General features: G+C 37.1%; 2 protein-coding genes across 2 annotated transcripts in view; one reads left to right on the forward strand and one right to left on the reverse strand.

Annotated features, from left to right (window-relative positions):
- Positions 1-10,692, reverse strand: part of hltf (helicase-like transcription factor) — a 32,355-nt gene extending 21,663 nt beyond the window's left edge. Inside the window, exons 1-6 of the mRNA XM_030127715.1 lie at positions 10,633-10,692; positions 7,057-7,256; positions 5,517-5,683; positions 4,411-4,553; positions 4,217-4,302; positions 1,922-1,993 (exon numbers count right to left, since the gene is read on the reverse strand). Coding sequence (XP_029983575.1) covers positions 1,922-1,993; positions 4,217-4,302; positions 4,411-4,553; positions 5,517-5,683; positions 7,057-7,251 — 663 coding nt within the window. The 5' untranslated portion in view covers positions 7,252-7,256; positions 10,633-10,692. The remainder of the gene's footprint in view (positions 1-1,921; positions 1,994-4,216; positions 4,303-4,410; positions 4,554-5,516; positions 5,684-7,056; positions 7,257-10,632) is intronic.
- Positions 10,693-12,233: 1,541 nt separating this feature from the next.
- Positions 12,234-17,839, forward strand: part of LOC115414390 (serine/threonine-protein kinase PAK 2-like) — a 33,698-nt gene continuing 28,092 nt past the window's right edge. The window contains exon 1 of the mRNA XM_030127717.1: positions 12,234-12,387. The gene's annotated coding sequence lies outside the window, so the exon portion shown is untranslated. The remainder of the gene's footprint in view (positions 12,388-17,839) is intronic.

Consider the following 17,839-nt stretch of genomic DNA (forward strand, 5'->3'; position numbering starts at 1 on the left):
AAAAAGGCAGAAAATATTACATGTTCACTTTTCTACACTGGAAACATCATTTACTCCTTTAACCTCCTGAGACCCAGGAAATGTCAGCAAAGTACAAGCTTTTTTTGTTTTTTATTAAATAAGTGCCTATATTGGAAACATCATGATGCAACAGTTTTTTCAGATGCAGTTTTTAAAACTTATGGAATGTCCTTTGTGGTGGACAGTTTTCTTTTCTTTTTTTTGTATAAAGTGGTGAAACTCTCATCCACAAACCTGGACAGAAAACCCATAGCTGGGTCTGAGGAGGTTAAAGTTTTAAGGGAGTGATATTTTGCTTTTTTTTAAATGGAATTATGCATTTTAAAACATTTCCCTGTGGTCTACATAAACTGTAAATGCTCTGCTTGGGTCTGAATTCTTTATTAACTCAACTCCACAGGTCCATCTTCAACCCTATTTCTGAGTAATGACACCAGAAAGGTTGTTTTGAGCGCTGGCCCTTTAAATGCACATGAGCCACTTCAGGCCCCACCCCCTCCAGGTTGTTTACTGTGCTGCTCTGTTCCATTCCACCAACAACTGAACATTTTAGGTTATCCGCTCAAAGTTTGGACATATTTTCAGTATGGACTACAACCGCTGCTGCTGAAAAACAATTATGTCATACGCGGGGAAATGTTCATCGGAAGTCTTGACCTTATATGTGCAAATGTTGTGATGTAACCAGTTATAGACGTAATAAATTAAGCAGGAATTAAAACAGGTTGCAGAAATCCACTCGATTTTTACCAAAATGAATATAAAGATAACTTTGCAGCACCTGGAGGGTTCAAATTCAAATTGTTTGAACTGTTCGGGTCCACAAACACACAAATAAATGAACCAAAGACTAATAAAAGTGGGTTTAGCAAAATATGACCCCTTTAAACTTTAACACATATCTGTCTGACTTACTTAATGTTGCCACTCCCTCTCGTACCCTCAGATCTTCCTCCTCCATCCACCTCACTGTTCCCTCTGCCCGTCTCACCACCATGTGGAGCAGAGCATTCAGCCGCTCTGCTCCCCAGCTCTGGAACTCCTTGCCACCGGATCTCAGAAACACCACTTCACTTCCTCTCTTCAAATCCAGACTCAAAACCCATCTGTTTAGGACCTCTTTCTCTTTGTGAACACAATTGCACTGTCCAACTTTTTAACCTGTCCAAATTTTTAACCTGCCTTTTATTTTTACTCTGCTTTATTGTTTGTTTTTAACTCTCCTGTTTTACTGTACGGTGTCCTTGAGTGCCAAGAAAGGCGCCTATAAATAAAATGTATTATTATTATTATTAACACAAACATTATAAAATATTTGTCTTTATTTTTTTCACTTGTATGTTACTTTCATTTAAATTGTTTTTAAGTTGGATCCAAATGTGTTGAAGACTGAAGTGCATATATTGTTTATAGATGTCGTTTGACTTTGTCATTTATATCTATAAGTATTTATACTGTTATTTCTATATAGATATTTTTTATATATCTTTTCCTTTTATAGTTTTTGTGGTTACTATTTCAGCTGGTTCTGGAAAAAAGGACAAATTGTCATTTTCAGACAAATTTTTTTTGCCTATTCAAATAATTATTTCTAGGAATCAAAGGAAATTATCGATATATTAATAGATTATTAAATAATAAGTGCAGTTCTAAATATATGACACAGTATTGCTATGGCATATTAAAAGGAGAACTTTTTATTTAACCTTTCATGTGGCCACTAGGGGTCAGCAGAGTGCAATTTATAAAATCTACTTGTGACACTGTGCTGCTGATGTTATGCAAAGTGTCCGATGTGGATAACACAAAGCAGTTTTCCTTTTTAGCAGACTTAATGATGAAATCTGACTGTAAAGTTTGCAGTAAGACAGAACAGAGATGATAACAAACACATACATACCTTGGCAGCTTCTTTCTCCCCATCTTTACTCTCCATTAACCCTTCAAACAGATTATCGAATGCATTTTTCAGCTGGAAGCAAAGAAAAGCTTCTTTAGTTACTATATCTAGAACATAACTGTACAGTAATGCTGAAACCAAACTTCTGAACCAGGCATCAAGTTAAACTGTGGAATAGATTGAGTGCAGAACTAAAACAAATTGCCAGTATAATTGTGTTTAAAAAGAAGCATAGAGAAATGATTTTCCAGAGGTACATTGATAAATAAACTCCATAAGATGTTTGTTTGTTATTTGTGTCGGTGAATGTGTTGTAATACGGATGAGTGACTAAATGTACATGTTTCAAAATTGCTGATAAATTTGGGACAGCGTTGTTTTCAGTAAGCATGGAAAAGTTTGAAGGGGTAAGATTAGGTAAGTTTATACTTCTTCCTACTCCTTTTCGCTCATGGAAATTTTGAGGTTTAAGACATTGCAGTTTTAAGTTACCGTTTTGTTTTGTTCTCATTCTCTTGATTATCATTTATTTGTATTTCTGTTTTTAAATTGTCATTTACATGGTTGAAACAAAGATATCAAATCAATCAATCAATCAATCAATGTACTGACTAAATAAATCAATCTCTATCAGTTACCATGAATGTCAAGGCAATTCAACCATGAAGCTAAAACTGAATATCAAACAAACTGACAGTTAATAGTTAATTCTAGATGTGAATTTAAATGGTTTTAACTCCTATTTCCCCTCAAAGTTAATAACTCCAGTTTAGAAGCTCAATATTAGACATTTGGTCCAATAATGGCCAACGACAACTGAAAGTTTACAAAACACAGAGAAGATGTGACCTTTATTCACTAGGCCTGTAACGGTACACGTACCGAACCGTTTCGGTACACACCAGTTCGGTTCGGTACACAACTGTACCGAAACGGCACAGTATGATGAGAAAAAGAAAAAGGAACGAAAGACATCGTTCGATGCGGAACTTTAAATCCGCGCAAGTTTCACACGGACATATGGAAGGACGCACACATTGACCCAAAATATGAAATAGCAGTTGATATAAGGTTAAAAAAAACAACAAATATGATGTGAACCTGGAAGGAAGAGACTGCAGACCCTCCACCATCAGTCCAGTCCAGTTTGGATCAGTTCAGGTTCAGGTGAAAGACAACAACGAGGAAAGAGACGTTAATAAGACGGACGTTGTTTGGCCCCTGGGAACTACGGTAGTTCTAAAACACTGACACTAGCTCCGTCTGTCTGTCTGTCTGTCTGTCTGTCTGTCTCTCTGTGTGTCTTTCTGTCTGTCTATCACGCACGCTGTATAATAGAGGAATAAATAGAACGTTGAAAGTATGTAAAGTTTCACTTTCGTTTCACGACAGCGTTCGTTACGTTAGTTATGGACCGCACCCCCAGGTATATAGCTGCGCGCCCCCCCCTACCCCCTGGCTCCGACAAAAAAAAAAAAAAAAAAAAATCCCCCGTGCACACAGGCTCACACAAATACACACAGTGTCCTAAACAGTTTGTTCTCTGTCCTAAAATAAATAATTTGGTTCATTGTGTTGTCAGTGTTTCTCTTCAGTTTGTTTAAACAGAACACCAGTTTACCCTCTTGTTAACTTTGCACTTCATGTGGAATTTTTTGGTATTTTTATGCAGAATGTGAACTGACAGAACTGTGATCAGATTTGTCTTGTTTGTTCGAAACTACCTTTCAGGGAAAAGTGCAATACTAATGTTTAAAATACATTTAGTAATATTAATAATTTATTTTATTTTCTATTTGATTTGTAGCAGCAGAATTACATTATTCCTGTTTTTCTATATTCTATTGTCTCCAAAGTTGGGGGAAAAACGTTAAAAAATTAATAAATACATTAATAGTCATTTTGAGGGGTTTTCTTTCTTCCCGTACCGAACCGAAAAAAAAACGAACCGTGGCTTTGAAAACCCGAAAACGTACCAAACCGAAAATTTGGTGTACCGTTACAGGCCTATAATTCACTAATTCAGTGGAACTTGAATTGGAATTAATACCTTTTCAACACTTTGAGGTAGATAATGAGATTTACTGCATCGATCTTTTGGATATGATTACACATTCAACAAATGGTGAATGTTTGTCATTTGCCTTCAGAAGCCAGTCAGTTCAGTTATTTTTTTTTGCAAGCCTTTAATACTGTGCTTAAAAATGCCTTGCCCAGTTAATCTATTGATCACTGCAGCTTTAATTGAGATAAACAACATTTAAAAGAAGACACTGTGATCTAATCGTAGTTTACCTCCTCTGCAGTAAGTGGGATGGTCACACCTTTTTTGGTTGGAAATGCACGAGCACCTGAACTGCTGTATGTTGTCTGATAAGCACCTGAAATTATATACATGCATTTACACAGGAAATAAACAAAATAGATTAATGACAGCCATTGAAGTTACAGTATCTTGTACTATTACATTCCTAACAGTATGTAAGTACCTGCTGATTTGATTCCACCTGTGTTGAGTTTGTATCCACGACGTAACATGCTTTCAACTACAGTGTTTTTGTTTTCTTCTTTCCCCCAGAAGGACAACATCACAGGCATGTTGAACTTATTTTTTGTTCCATAGTGCACCACCCTGAAATAAACAAACACACGAATATAACAGTTATTTTTAAGTAATCATTAAGGGTGTGTATCGGCAAGAATACAATTTAAATGATTATTTTCTTGAAGAATTGATTTATACCAGAAATATGCACAAATACTAAACACATTTTTATTTGATCAGAACAGGATCTAATGTTATATCACAAAATGTTCCTCTATTAAAACTTAATTTATGTTTTACAGACATTACAGTTTAAGATTCTGTTCAAATGTTCTTATTCTATCAGTTCAGAACTAACATCATAACATTATTTTTGTGCAATCCCAATAAAGGAACTAACATTATTTAATAAAAGAGTATTAAATAATAATACATAAAATATAAATAAACAAAAATAAGTCTCCACAATATCTGCATTTGAATAAATACCTTAAAATATTTAATTGGAAATCTACAATAGCCCCTTCCAGTACACAATGAATTAATGAGGTAATGTCTTTTTTAAAAGTAGAGAAAATTAGATATTCGAAGCGAGGAAACTTGAACAAATTCTATAATAAATGGCAAGCGTTTATGGATTTTTTTGAAACAATGTAATTCCCTTCCCCCGCCCTCTTTTTTTTTTCTTTATTACTTATTTATTTATTTAGTGATTTATTTATTTATTTTCTTATGTTTATGTCACTAGTTTCATTATTTTATCCAGACAATGTCTTAGTATTCCTTTCATTGTATTGTTTGGTTGGTTTTCTTGTATGCTCATCAATAAAAATATGAAACAAAAAAAATATTGATACAGTACTTATTAATATTGATACAGTATTGTGAAATGAAATATCATGATATATTGCAGAGCCAATATTTTCTCACACCCCTAGTAATCATAGCATAACTCAACAATGAGAACCATCTATTCCCAAACAATCCAAATAAAATCTTAATCTGGATTCCTACACGTCTCCTGAAGACACTGAAAGGCCAGTAACTCACCCTTCTACTTTAGCCAACTTGTTGTCCATGACGTACGCCATAGCCGCTGCCAGCTCTCGCTTTATGTGTCCTACCTGGTTGCCATAAATGTTGGCAACCATCACTGCGTTACGATCGTATGGATTCTGGGGTTCCCTCACTAAACCGACCATTTCCCCTTGGTTCACCTGCACAGAGAGGGAGACAAAATAAAATCCTGGCATTTTTTGCAGTGGTGGAACATAACACAGTTCATAAATTCAAGTACTGGATGATTCTGCAGAACTTATACTTTATTTGACTCTTTCCATTCTATGCGATTTTGTACAATCGATGTATTGTACCGTCTATTCCACTACATTTACTTATTTAACAGTTTCAGGAACCACTTTCTTTCATTTCAGAGGACCATTTTACAGCCAACACAGCAAACTGACATTATGAGTAAGAAGCTGTTCTTCAAGTCAAGTCCATGTCTTCCAGGTTACAGATCAGTTTTCACTCAAACCAATGGTTAAAGCACAGAAAGTGTTGTATATTCTACAGACTGTAACATGCTTTGAACTGAACTTCTCATTTGTGATATTATGCTACATAAATAAATCATCTCGAGTGGTAAAATAAAGGTAAAAAAAAAAACTATCCAAGTCCACTGAGTAAAATTTAGGGGGACTGCACCAGATTTTGCTCCTAATGCTTATCTGCTTTAACTTCTGAGGGATTCTCCATGAAGAACTTGCTCTGGACTCATAATGGATCTGAATAATTCAACCACCAATAAGCACTATTTATGCACTTGAGGAAAAATATAAGACTTAAAGGTTCAACCTAAAAGATTCAAGGCAGTGTTTTTCAACCTTGGGGTCAGGACCCCATGTGGGGGCGCGTGGAATTCAAATGGGGTCACCTGAAATTTGTAGTAATTGATAAAACAAACAAACAAACAAAAAAAACAAAAACATACTAATAAAAAATATATGGTGAGTTGAAAGAGACAATCACATACATAAAAAACATGAGAAACTATGAAGCTGAAACTCAAGCACTGTGGTTCTGTTTATCTGTCAAATGTTCATTGTGGTCAGTTTCAGATGCTGCAGCTCTTTCATAATTCATAGTTTGAGTTCTTGTTTGTTCAGTTTTAATTTGCAGCCTTGTAAATACCTCAATCTGGCTTTTCTGCCTCCGTCCATAATAATATACATTATATTGACTGAATGTCGTCTAAAAAGAATGTTTATTTGCAACATAGTATAGCAAACTACTACATGATCAAAACCAAATTAATTTTAGCAAAAAAAAAAAAAAAAAAGAAAGAAAGTCTCTGTTTAGAATATCTTGGGTCGCCAAAAATTTGTGATGTTAAAATGGGGTCACAAGCCAAAAACGGTTGGGAACCACTGATTTAAGGGTATGGTACCACATTTGAACACTCAACCACCATTGTTACCAGATTGATAGATAGATAGACAAACATTACTGATCCCAAACAGGGAAATTACACCATTTATGGGACCTTTTGTGCACTAGAGGAACACATGTAAGGCTCAGTGATGCTTACCACCCCTGTGTAATATCTGAGGCCCACCACAGTGCCCTGCAGCTGGCCGAACAGCACACTGCCGTCTGCGTCCGGCTCCTCAGATGCTGCAGCCCTGATGGCCTGGGAGAGAGTCTCTGAATTGATCTCATTGCGATCTGTGAAGAGGTCCTCACTGGCCCTGGCCCAAGAGGACATCCATCTGTTGAAGAACATGACACCTGAAAATATAGGGCAACACATGTAAAACACACAGGAGTGATGCAGGTTAAGCTTGACATTTAAGAGTTGAGGTAGTTTACTTTAAAAACCCTTTAACCCCTGACACATTATTTCAATGAAACAACTGAATTTGCGTCTGTCCGTCGGTGTCATAAAAGCCGCTGTGAGTATGTGCTGGTGTTCCTTTTCTTCAGTGGTTTTGTTTTACTGTGTGTTTTAGGGTCAAAACAGAGTGGAATAACAGAAAAAGACAAAGAGAGGAATTGAAGTTTGACAAGTTTTTACTAAACGAAGCACTCAGAATGTACATCAATAAGAGATTCAGGATGTTGAACATGAACTGTGAACTGGAACACATTGAACAACAAGGATTTGAATTTTGGCCCAGTAGTTTTTGTTTTGGGTCTCTCTCTCTCTTCTTTTTTTTTGTAAATCAGTCCAGCTGCTTTTTGGTACCTGGCTGAACTCCAAAAAGCAGTTACATGGTCAAAACTTGGTAAAAATACAGTAAAAAAAAAAAAAAAAAAAAAAAAAAGGGAAAATCACCACAACAGTGCATAGAACAGTAAAACAGGAAGAAAAATGGTTTAAAAAAAACACAAAAAAAAACAAAACAAAACAACCAAATGTATAATTCTGACTGCGCAATTTAAGGGGTAATGGTTGTTGAAGGACTAATAGTAGAAGATATCAAAATTTTTAAACCTGAAGGGATAGCATCAAACACAATTGCGTCTTAAATGGATTTCAGGTGAATTTGTTTGTTATTCTTTACGTTATCCTATGCCTGTGAGAATAAATGGTTACAAAGTGTGTCATTTATCCGTTTGCACATTCACTCTTATTCTAGACTCAGAATTCTATTTCTGATTTTGTTATCTGTTGTGATGCCACCACCTTTAGCTTCAAACCCACCACATTCCTTCCTTGTACCTCCATCCTTCTAAGATTTTATCAAGTACTGGACAGCTGTTTGCCCATTTAACCCTTTCATGCATGAATTATAAGAACCTTAATCAAGATTTTTTTCCTCTTTAGGCATGAAAAAAACCAAACAAACAAACAAACAAAAAAAACCCAATGTGATTGAATTTTCTTTTCTTTTTTATGAACCTATTTTTCATGGGGGTGTAAAAATGTCCACTCGGCTGGACACCATGCATTTAATTTTTGAAGCAAAGAAACATGTATTCACATACAATACAATACATTTTTTTAGTGCTGCTAATCTGATGTTTTGTCACATTTTAACATACTCTAATATTAGTTATTACTCACTTTACGGAAATAAGATGCAAAAAAAAAAAAAACTTTCTGTTTAAGAAAAACTGTTAATTACAGTCTAATATCAACAACAACAAATTGATTTACACTCAAACATGTTAGTGCAGATCAGGTTTATCAAGAACAGTAAAGTTACAGTAATGGTCTGAATGTCAGTGTATGGGATGATGCAGAGGCGTCCACTGTGTTGGCTGATATGGAACTAAAACAATAAAATCCATGAATATACACTGCTCAAAAAAATTAGAGGAACACTTCGAAAACACATCAGATCTAAACAGGGGGAAAAATGATCTTGAATATCTTTCCTGATAATAAGTAGGTGATGTATTAGTAACAAAATGATGCCACATAATTTGACAGAAATGAAAATGATCACCCTATAGAGGGGGGAAATCAAAGACACCTCAAAAATGAAAGTGAAAAAATGATGCAGCAGACTGGTCCATTCTGCCAAAATGTCATTGTAGCAACTCAAAATGATTCTCAGTAGTTTGTGTGGCCCCCATGTGTTTGTACGCATGCCTGACAACGTCGGGGCATGTCCTAATGAGACGACGGATGGTGTCCTGGGGGATCTCCTCCCAGATCTGGACCAGGGCATCACTGAGCTCCTGGACAGTCTGAGGAGCAACCTGGCAGCGCCGGATGGACCTAAACATAATGTCCCAGAGGTGTTCTATTGGGTTTAGGTCAGGTGAACGTGGGGGCCAGTCATTGGTATCAATTCCTTCATCCTCCAGGAACTGCCTGCATACTCTAGCCACATGAGGTCGGGCATTGTCGTGGACCAGGAGGAACCCAGGTCCCACTGCACCAGCGTAGGTTCTGACAATGGGTCCAAGGATTTCATCCTGATACCTAATAGTAGTCAGGGTGCCATTATCTAACCTGTAGAGGTCTGTGCGTCCTTCCAGGGATATGCCTCCCCAGACCATCACTGACCCACCACCAAACCGGTCATGCTGAATGATGTTGCAGGCAGCATAACGTTCTCCACAGCGTCCCCAGACCCTTTCACGTCTGTCGCATGTGCTCAGGTTGAACCTGCTCTCATCGGTGAAGAGCACAGGGCGCCAGTGGGGTAGTTGCCAATTCTGGTGGTCTATGGCAAATGCCAATCGAGCTCTACAGTGCTGGGCAGTGAGCACAGGGCCCACTACAGGACGTCGGGCCCTCAGGCCACCCTCATGGAGCCTGTTTCTGATTGTTTGCTCAGAAACATTCACACCAGTGGCCTGCTGGAGGTCATTTTGTAGGGCTCTGGCAGTGCTCATCCTGTTCCTCCTTGCACAAAGGAGCAGATAGCGATCCTGCTCAGGGTTTAAGGACCTTCTACGGCCCTGTTCAGCTCTCCTGGAGTAACTACCTGTCTCCTGGAATCTCCTCCATGCTCTTGAGACTGTGCTGGGAGACACAGCAAACCTTCTTGCAACGGCACGTATTGATGTGCCATCCTGGAGGAGTTGGACTACTTGTGCAACCTCTGTAGCGTCCAGGTACCGCACCATGCTATCAACAGAGATGTTGATCCAAGCCAAATGAAAAACTACAGCAGTAGAAAGTCAGTCAGTAAAAAATCAGCCAAAAGAGATGAGGAGGGAAAAAAAGTATCAGTGGCCTCAACCTGGAAAACCATTCCTGTTTTGGGGGCTGTCTCATTGTTGCCCCTCTGATTCACCTGTTGTTGATTTCATTAACAACAAAGCAGCTGAAACTGATTAACAACCCCCTCTGCTACTTAACTGACCAGATCAATATCCCAGAAGTTTGACTGATAGGTTGCTATACTCTGATTAAAAAGTGTTCCTCTAATTTTTTTTGAGCAGTGTAGAAGAAAACAGCTTTGAATAGCTGTCCACTCTAGTGACCAGTATGCATGAAAGGGCTAATACCGTTAACAGTTTCAGTAATCTGCTTTGTTGTTTGCTTTTCAGACACAGTTCAGGTCGTTTCCACAGCCTTAGAGCAGGTCTGCACACATACCACCAGATGTTTAAGAAATGAACTCCTACTCACAGCATCAGTTACAGCTGTTTACACCTGACACATTTTATTCACTGTAATAATGATCCAGGAGAAAGATCTTACCTGTTTGTTTGTTTGATTGATTCAATCCACGTATGTACTTTGGCAAGGATACGTATTTCAAAAAGCTAATCCGGAAGTAGCAAGTCAGATGACGGAACTAAGAAACATCCGCCCGTGACCTTCAAAATAAAAGATGCGACAGTTCATTCAATTTTACAAACTGTACAATCATAACTACTACTGCTATTACAACTGTTACTGCAACTAAAACAAAGCTTTTCAGAATAATTGTCCTTTCCACAACAACTATTGCATCTTATATATCTTTTGATCATATTTTTGAATGTAAGTAAAGAGCGTTTTTAGACTATTAATTAAACTATTCAATTAGTCTCTGTCAGTTGAGTAGTTGTTTGATCTGTAATATGGTGAAAACATGAATCATTGTTTTCCAAAGCCAACATGATGTCCTCAAATGTATTGCTTGGCCAAAGATATTTAGTTTACTGTCACAGAAAAAGAGCAACTTAAAAATCTCCTTTCTTCTTTTTTCTTTTTTTTCTGTTAAAGCAGACTAGAATTCCTTTTACAGAGAGAGAGAAAACATTTTAAAGATAAAAACATTCTTAAGAAAAATCAACCAGCTTCAGTAGCTTGTCTAATCTATATGATCTTTAAGTATGTATGTATGTATGTATGTATGTATGTATGTATCTATTAGCAGTGAAATGCTCAAAGTGAATATCTGCTCAATCAAAATACTTGTGCACTAATGACTAACAACCACTTTTTTTAAGCATGTCATCAGTAAAAATATTTTAGCTTTTAAGATGTGACATTATTACAGAAGCGTATTGTATTCAGATGAAAAAATAAAATTCAGCTCTGTTTTTCCAAATTAACGAGATAATTATCTCGTAATTACGAGAAAAAATAAGTAAAACAAAAAAAAAATTGGCTCTGTTTTTCTGAATTTCTGAATTAACGAAATAATTATCTTGTAAAAACAGAGCCAAATTTTTATTTTTTTCAGAAAACAGTATCTCATTCATTCAGAAAAACAGAGACGAATTTTTTTAAAACTTATTTTTTCTCGTAATTATGAGATAATTATCTTGTTAATTTGGAAAAACAGAGCCGAATTTTATTTTTTGTGTGAATGCAATACGCTTCCGTACATTATCCAGTAAGGTTATAATAAGCATAAACGTATAAGTTTTGTTTTTTGCTTTTTTTTTTTTTAGTATGTGGATGGAAAATCTTATTACTTTTGTTTTGACATGTTAATGTGTCGTATTTTTTAAATAAATAAATAAATAAATAAATTAATTAATTAAAAAAAAAAAAAAAAAAAAAAAAAAATATATATATATATATATATATATATATATATATATGTATATGTAAAATTTTCTTCTTTTTTTTCCAGGAAAAATACTATGTAAGAAAAATCTAATTATATACTTCTAACAGACCGCTACTTGAAATAGAGCTTTATTCTGAAAATAAACTCCACTGGGGCCTTCGGTTACTTGACAGAACAGCAGACTCTACAACCGCCTTTTACCCGCCGGTTGTGCGAAGAGCTACGGAGGCCGGGATGTTCCAATCGCTCGGGTTGTTTCTGCTACGACGTTCCGCTTCCTCTTCGCCAGGTTCCTCCCCGGTCCAAGCAGACAGTCAGGGTGAAAGTAGTCCGGGACAGAAGCAGACAGTTCAGCTGAACTTCTGTCAAATCTCAGCTTCAGATCTGCGCCTTTAACTGCGTCTACATCCTCGGAGTGTTTTGGATTTTTTTGCGGGTGACAGTAACTGGTAAGTTTTTATTCACTCATGTACAGTCACTGCTCCCATCCATGCATGTATACATACACACATACTGCAGATGTGGTCATAATTCTGCGTCTTTAGCAGAGGAAACATTCCCTCTGAGTAATTTGAACATATTCTAGGAAACGGAAACACTTCTTCTGCCTTTAAGAGGATAAAAATAAAGAACAGCAACTAAAACATGTAGGTCCTGATGTTGGTGGAATCTGTGGTGTGCTTTCTTTTTAATTTAAGTGAAAATAATGACAGTGTTCTAGTACAAAGCTCTGTAGTAATAAAAGAACATGACAAAAACACAAAATCTGTGTGAAAACAGGAACATCTGACATTCATGACCTGAATGAGACTAAAACATCTAACAAGCAATGAAGCAGTTGAGTGAATGAAACCAAATACACTGTCTCTTCAGGTTATATCCTTTTGTATACAACGGGGGGGCAATTAATTTTCTTATGGGGCCACATGAGAAACTTTGACAGTTGTTAAGTGCCAGATTTATACATTCACAGCTCTGCTCTCTCTCTCTATATATATATATCTATAAAACAGCAAATGAAACAATACAATTAAACTGTGGAGTACTGAATACAAATATTTAACCCTTTCATGCATGAATTATGAGAACCTTAATCAAGATTTTGTTTTTCCTGAGTGTTTTTATTCTTCTTTAGGCATGAAAAAAAAAACCAATGTGATTTTTTTTTTTTTTTTTTTTTTTTTTTTTTTAATCAACCTGTTTTTCATGGAGTTACAAAAATGTCCACTCAGCTACACCATGAATTTTATTCTTGAAGCAAAGAAACATGTATTTAAAACCCATCATCATAAAGTGATATGAAAACAGTGAAATGAAACCATGTTTAATGCTGCTAATCTGATGTTTTCTCACATTTTAACATATTCTAATGCTAGTTATTACTCACTTCATGGAGATAATATTAAAAAAATAAATATTAACAATTGATTTCCACTCAAGTACCAATCAAGAACAGCAAAGTTACAGTAATGGCATGAATTGCAGTTTATGAGATGATGCATAAGTGTCCACTGTGTTGGTTGATATGGAACTAAAATAACAAAACCCATGAATATACAAGAGTAAAGCTGTAGAGTAACTGTCCACTGGAGTGACCACTATGCATGAAAGGGTTAATGAATATTCAAAAAAACATTTTTGAAAATGTGCAAAACCAGCTCCACATTGACATTACATGAAAAACAATAAATGTATCCAGCTTTGTTTGTTTGCATAACTCAGTTCCTTTTCATTTTCTTTACCTCTGACTTCAGTGAAGAAATACTTAGAAGTCTATGTCTTGTTAAAAACTCTGCTTCTGAATCAGTTGTTTGTTTGTTTGGTTTTTTTTGTGATAGCTGACATCTTCATGGGCTGAAACTGACTAACAGACCGATCAGTGCATTAGCCTTATGCTAAATTAATTTAGCAGATCCTTCCAAATTAAAGCAGTGTCATTGTATTGGTTGCATCTATTACAGTGATATATATTTGCATTGACTTATAATTTGCCAGTGACCTCATGTGGGCCAGTCAGGGTCTGCTGTTGGGCCACATGTGGCCCTTGGGCCTTACATTGCCCAGGTCTGGTATACAACAACATACAGTGTACAAATAGTGTTACATATGTTAAAGTTGCGGCTGGTTATGGTTTCTTTGTGGTTTAATGGATAAACCTCTGGTGGGAAGTGATTACTGTTATAACCTCATCCCAATCATCTTCTAAAATCCCATTTATCAGGTCAGAACATGTGTCTGCACATGTGTTAAACTCATAAAAAGTTGGGTAATACGGTTGTAATGTAGCACTGATCAGGGATGAGTTTGCATCTTCTGTTTCTCTGCAGTCTTACATTTTAACGTCTCATTGAGGAGCCAAAATTCTGCAGTTACACAAAAATGTAGGCACAAAAGGTATTTTAAAAGTAGTTCTGGATGAAATACAATCAAAATTAACAGAAACAGCAGGAGGTTTATACTCCTTAAGTCAGGGGTGTCGAACTTATTTTAGTTCAGGGGCCACATTCAGCCCACTTTGATCTGAAGTGGGCCAAACCATTAAAATAACTGCATAATAACCTATAAATAATGACCACTCCAAGTTTTTCTCTTTGTTTTTGTGCAATAAAAAACACAAAATTAGGAAAATATTTACATTTATGAACTGCCCTTTCACAAAAAAGATGTGAATAACCAGAAAAACTGACATTTCTGAAGAAAAATCAGTATAATTTTAACAATATTATGCCTCAACTTATCATTTGTACATGTGCATTACACACAATGTTACACAAATATTTTGGTAACAGGCAGAATGTTGTTAACATTTTCAAGTTTGGAATTTGGACCTTAAAAATGAATGATTTCTACAATATCATGTGTCAGATTATTAACAACTTACAGATCTGATCTAAAAATGCGCAAAACAATTACTCAAATATTGTTAAAATTGTACTTCATTTTCAGGTTTACATTTTATTGTTTATTTTATTCTTTTACTTGAGATCACATTGGGCTGAATGTGGCCCCTGAACTAAAACCAGCTGAACACCCTGGACTGTTAGTATCTTCAGTGGAATTTTTGCGCCGCGGGCCACATAGGAACTTTTGGAGGGCCGGTTTTGGCCCACGGGCCGCATGTTCAACACCTGTGTCTTAAGTGATTATATGTGAGTAGAATCAGCCAGTATGACTCAAATATAACACAGCATATTTGGCTTTAATGACAATATAGGCCTATATTTAGCTCTTGTTTTTGAAGTGGTTTACATTTTCTCTTGTAACCCAAGGCCACAAAAACATGCTGTTTTTTTTTTTTTTACTGTAGCAGTAAACTCCTGCAGTTTAAAGTGAAGTCACTCAACAGTTTTAGTGATGACAGATTTTAAAGAATAAGTTTAAGTGTTAATATGCTAACTCATAAAGGGCAAGGGCCTCAGCCCTACAGTTAAATCAGTGAATATATATCTTAAAGTGTAAGACCATTGACTGCCAGTAGACGTTGGCTCCAAAAAGGCCTGGCTCCCATATTTATTGCTCACTAAAAATACTGAGTCACAAACACAAAATACCCTCCTACGAGTGTCCTGGTGGTCTATCTTTAAATAACTTTGCTTATTTGATGTCTGTCATGTAGGACTGGGTAAAAAAATCGATTTAATCGATTTTAGATCGATTTCATTTTAATTTTGCGGAATCGATTAATAGTGGATGAGATCGATTTTTCAGAGTGGGATCGGGAGTCCGTGGAAGCGTGGGTGGCTCTGTCTTGCGAACCCCTGGGGAACCCCCTCGATGTCGCTCGTGATGGCTCTGGCGTGGAAAAGACGCGGAGAAAGGGTGGGGAAAACCCCTCCACTGGAGGTCCTCCTGGCTCAAACTCCAACCCGCAGTGTGAAGGAACTGGGCACCCGGAGGTTTTCCGAGGCGACTTGTGGAAGCCGGTCGTTCTTGGAATAATAACTTGGATCCATACTATCACCTATGGCTGAGTATGGAGTTAGAGGAAGAGGAAAGCCACAATGTCCGACCGCTACGCTACCACCCACCCCCCTCACTCCCCGACCAACAATCATGGAGCCCCCCCCCCACCGTGAGTAGAAGCCACCAGTCATAAAAAAAAAATAAAGATGACGAAGAAGTCCGTTCTGATCCACTGTAGAAACATGGTACTGTTTCTGTCCCATTCATTATCTAAGAACAGATTCATCTACTTCCTGCTGAAATGTTAAATTTATTTCCTTTATTATTCCTTAATATCAATATTGATACCAGTATTGATGTGTTGCATGACTGCGGTACTCAAATAATCAGGTTACAACTCAAAATTGTATTTTGATATCACTAAATTAATCTGAATCAATCAATTAATACTGAATCGAATCGATATTGGATTGAATTGAATCGTGATTAATCGATTCACAACCTTATGAACTGAAATCAAATCGATTATGGAAATTGGCCGTGATACCCAGCCCTACTGCCGTGTTGACCTGTTGGATTGACAGGTGTGTTTGAGGTGTGCTCACCTGCTGAGTCAGACTTTCTAAGTTTCCTGTTTATTGAATAAATCATTTTTCCTGACAGTTCGACTGTAGTTGTGGTTAATAAGTTACACTAACAAGACTGTTTTATTAACGTTGGTATTCAACAATTTGATGAAGTTTACTGTGTGAGTGAGCTAGCATTCAGAATTTACTCACCCATCGCTGTACACATTACCCCCAGCTCCAGCCTTCTGTCCAAATATGGTCACTTCTGCCTCCAAATAGTCAACATGGTGACTAGTAAAAACTCTTTGACCTCCAATAGCTGTGGCTCCTTCCTTATTACAGAGTTTGCATTTGCCAGCCCAGCAACATCAATGCCACAGACTAAACTAATACTCATTTACATTTATGTGTCTATGCGAGGCAGAAAGTGGTTGAGTAATAAAATGATGAGAAAAATAAAACAACAAAGCAAGTCTATAGTCGTACTCAATGTTTATAATTGGGCCATTTAGCTCATCCCACATAGAACAAGTTGCAATACATTGACATGTAATGTGTTGCCAGGCCCTATTCATAACCTCAGCCTTTCTAAAAAGCTGTGCCTCTGCAAATGAAGTAAGTGACTGTGATTTACTCGCTTAAAGGAAATGGTTCAGACTGGATATCCTGCAGGTACACTGAACCAGGCATTCATGCACTCTACCATGAAGCTAACAAACTTAGTTTCATTTCATAGTCAAGTTATGTCAGCAACTTGGATTGCCAGGTTTGACTCGTTGAAATGTTGACACAGAGGTGAGGCAGCTCTTTGAAAAACAGGATAAGGTGTTCAGTCACTGTGGGCGTGCAGCTGGGCACCATGTTTACTCTGCGTTCACTGGCAGACCTGTAATCACTGAGGTGACCGTAGGAGGTGATGAACTCAGACCATGTGTAAATATATAGTGTGTATGTGTTTGTTTTCTTGTCTCTGTGTGTGAATCTGTTTGGTTCTCTGAATGAAAGGGGTGGAGGTTGGCTGCTTTAGAGTGTGTGTGTGTGTGTGTGTGTGTGTGTGTGTGTGTCGGCTTCATCACTCCTTCCAGGAAGTCCTCCACAGAATTTCCTTTTATAGAAGCCAAACACAAAAGACTTGTTGTCCACTTCCTGTAAACAGCTCGGTGGCTGCGCTTGCTGTGTTCTGGTTGGTCAAACTGGTCCTGTGACCCTCTGGGGCTCGGGGAGTTCCAGGATGAGGAAGTGGGCTTCCCTTGATGGTAGCCAACCACAGGGAGTAGAAAGTGCTCTGATGCAGCCACAGACTGAAGAATGGGGAATAGAAAATATGAAGAACAGTGAGACTCAGCAATAATGAGAACACAGTTTCTATGAAAGGAGAAGGGAAGACAGAGCTGGAGGCCTTTTGGGTGGAAAACAGTTTGGAACTGAA

Source organism: Sphaeramia orbicularis, chromosome 22 (genome assembly GCF_902148855.1).
Source record: "Sphaeramia orbicularis chromosome 22, fSphaOr1.1, whole genome shotgun sequence".
NCBI lineage: Eukaryota > Metazoa > Chordata > Actinopteri > Kurtiformes > Apogonidae > Sphaeramia > Sphaeramia orbicularis.